General features: G+C 41.2%; 1 protein-coding gene across 1 annotated transcript in view; it reads left to right on the forward strand.

Annotated features, from left to right (window-relative positions):
* SARC_04954 (hypothetical protein) overlaps positions 1-1,423 on the forward strand; it is a gene marked incomplete at both ends in the record, with an annotated part of 5,449 nt that extends 4,026 nt beyond the window's left edge. Inside the window, 2 exons of the mRNA XM_014301193.1 lie at positions 992-1,223; positions 1,258-1,423. Of these exons, the coding sequence (XP_014156668.1) occupies positions 992-1,223; positions 1,258-1,423 (398 nt within the window). The remainder of the gene's footprint in view (positions 1-991; positions 1,224-1,257) is intronic.
* Positions 1,424-2,092: the final 669 nt, after the last annotated feature.

Consider the following 2,092-nt stretch of genomic DNA (forward strand, 5'->3'; position numbering starts at 1 on the left):
ATATACATATATATATATATATATATATATATATATATATATATGATATATGATGTATTTCATGTACGTATGATGTATATAAATATATGCTCTGCAGCCGTTAGATTCTATGTTTTAGTGCTCGATATGTTCTAATGTTCGGTGGAAAGGTTGAATTCGAGTGGTAGTGTAGTGCTTCTACTATGAATAGTTCAAGAAATCCTTCATGCCCTACCAAGCATAGCTTATGTACTGTTCTTCTATATCACACCCAGGGTGTCTAGAAAATGGGTACATAGATACAGCGTAGTTCAACGAGTACTTTGCATTCCACAACGGGCGATTGTATTGGTGGATCCGTTTCATGTGGCAGCTGTTGGGGGGTGGTGGTGTGGGGGGGGTAGTTTCGAATGTCTGCTTAATCATTATAGTGCTCATGTATATCCTTGTGGCCAGCTTGCTGTTTTATATATTGGATGCTACGCATTACATGTTCTGTGTATACAGGATCAGGTTGCTGTTTTATATACTATAGGCGTAGTGGGCAGAAAGTAAGTGTAAGGTGTCGTAAAAAATGCGGGATGGTCTGACGCCAGCATTTTATTTCATGGACTCTCACATCTGTACGCTATAGATGTGCAATCATCTGCTCTACAGCCTGTGCATGATCCGTATGTGTACTCCACTTAGTACACGCCGCAATACTTGTGATTATGTTTACGACCAGCTGCAGGCCGTGTGTGTATTAAGACATGTCGTATGCTCACTATGCATGTCGTATAGTTACCGAGACATGTCGTATATTAGCTGAGATGAGTGTTTTTAGTGAGGCATGTCGTAAAATCACTGCGACAAGCAGAATACTCGATGAGACTTATCATATAGTTACTGAAAAGACATGTCGTATATTCATTGAGACGTGTCGTATACTCCTTCTAAGACGCCGTAAACTCACTGTGAAATGTTGTATACCCCTTTGAGACATGTCTAATACTTACGATCATGTGCACAGGACGTCCCGTGGGGGGTGGTATGGTGGCGCCTCAGCACCCTCAACCGCTGCCACACAGTGAGCTTGCACCACCCGTCGAGTTCAACAGCGCCATAAACTACGTTAACAAGATAAAAACCAGGTTTGGACAGAGTCCGGATGTGTACAAGCACTTCCTGGAGATTCTCCACACCTACCAGAAAGAGCAACGGACAATTAAAGAGGTGTATCAGCAGGTGGCTACCCTTTTCCGGTAAGTTATAGGGATAGGTACTTCATATAACCAGTCACACGCACGTCATGTGGAAACCCGTCACACACTGCACCCGTTATAAGACAGGAGATATCTACAAGGTCTTTGTGTATACTAAAAGTCGTCGCACGTCATTGGCATGCTCAATACAATCATTTGCCAAGGTGCCTGGATTCACACCATTCTTCAGCACTCAGTAGGCGCAACCATGGGCACATCACACTTATCGTACCAGTCTACTCTAACATATAGATTGATGACTTATCGTACAAGTCTACTCTATCGTATAAATTGATGGCTCACCTTGCAAGTCTACTCTAACGTATAGATTGATGACTCACCGTACAAGTCTAGTCTAACGTATAGATTGATGACTTATCGTACAAGTCTACTCTAACGTATAGATTGATGACTTATTGTACAAGTCTACTCTAACGTATAGATTGATGACTCACCGTACAAGTCTAGTCTAACGTATAGATTGATGACTTATCGTACAAGTCTACTCTAACGTATAGATTGATGACTTATTGTACAAGTCTACTCTAACGTATAGATTGTTGACTCACCGTACAAGTCAACTCTAACGTATAGATTGATGACTCACCGTACAAGTCTACTCTAACGTATAGATTGATGACTTATCGTACATGTCTACTCTAACGTATAGATTGATGACTTACCGTACAAGTCTCTACTCTAATGTATAGATTGATGGCTCACCGTACAAGTTTAGTCGAACGTATAGATTGATGACCCACCGTACAAGTCTACTCTAACGTATAGATTGATGACTCACCGTACAAGTCTACTCTAACGTATAGATTGATGACTCACCGTACAAGTCTACTCTAACGTATAGATTGATG

This window comes from Sphaeroforma arctica (genome assembly GCF_001186125.1).
Source record: "Sphaeroforma arctica JP610 unplaced genomic scaffold supercont1.298, whole genome shotgun sequence".
Lineage (NCBI taxonomy): Eukaryota > Ichthyosporea > Ichthyophonida > Sphaeroforma > Sphaeroforma arctica.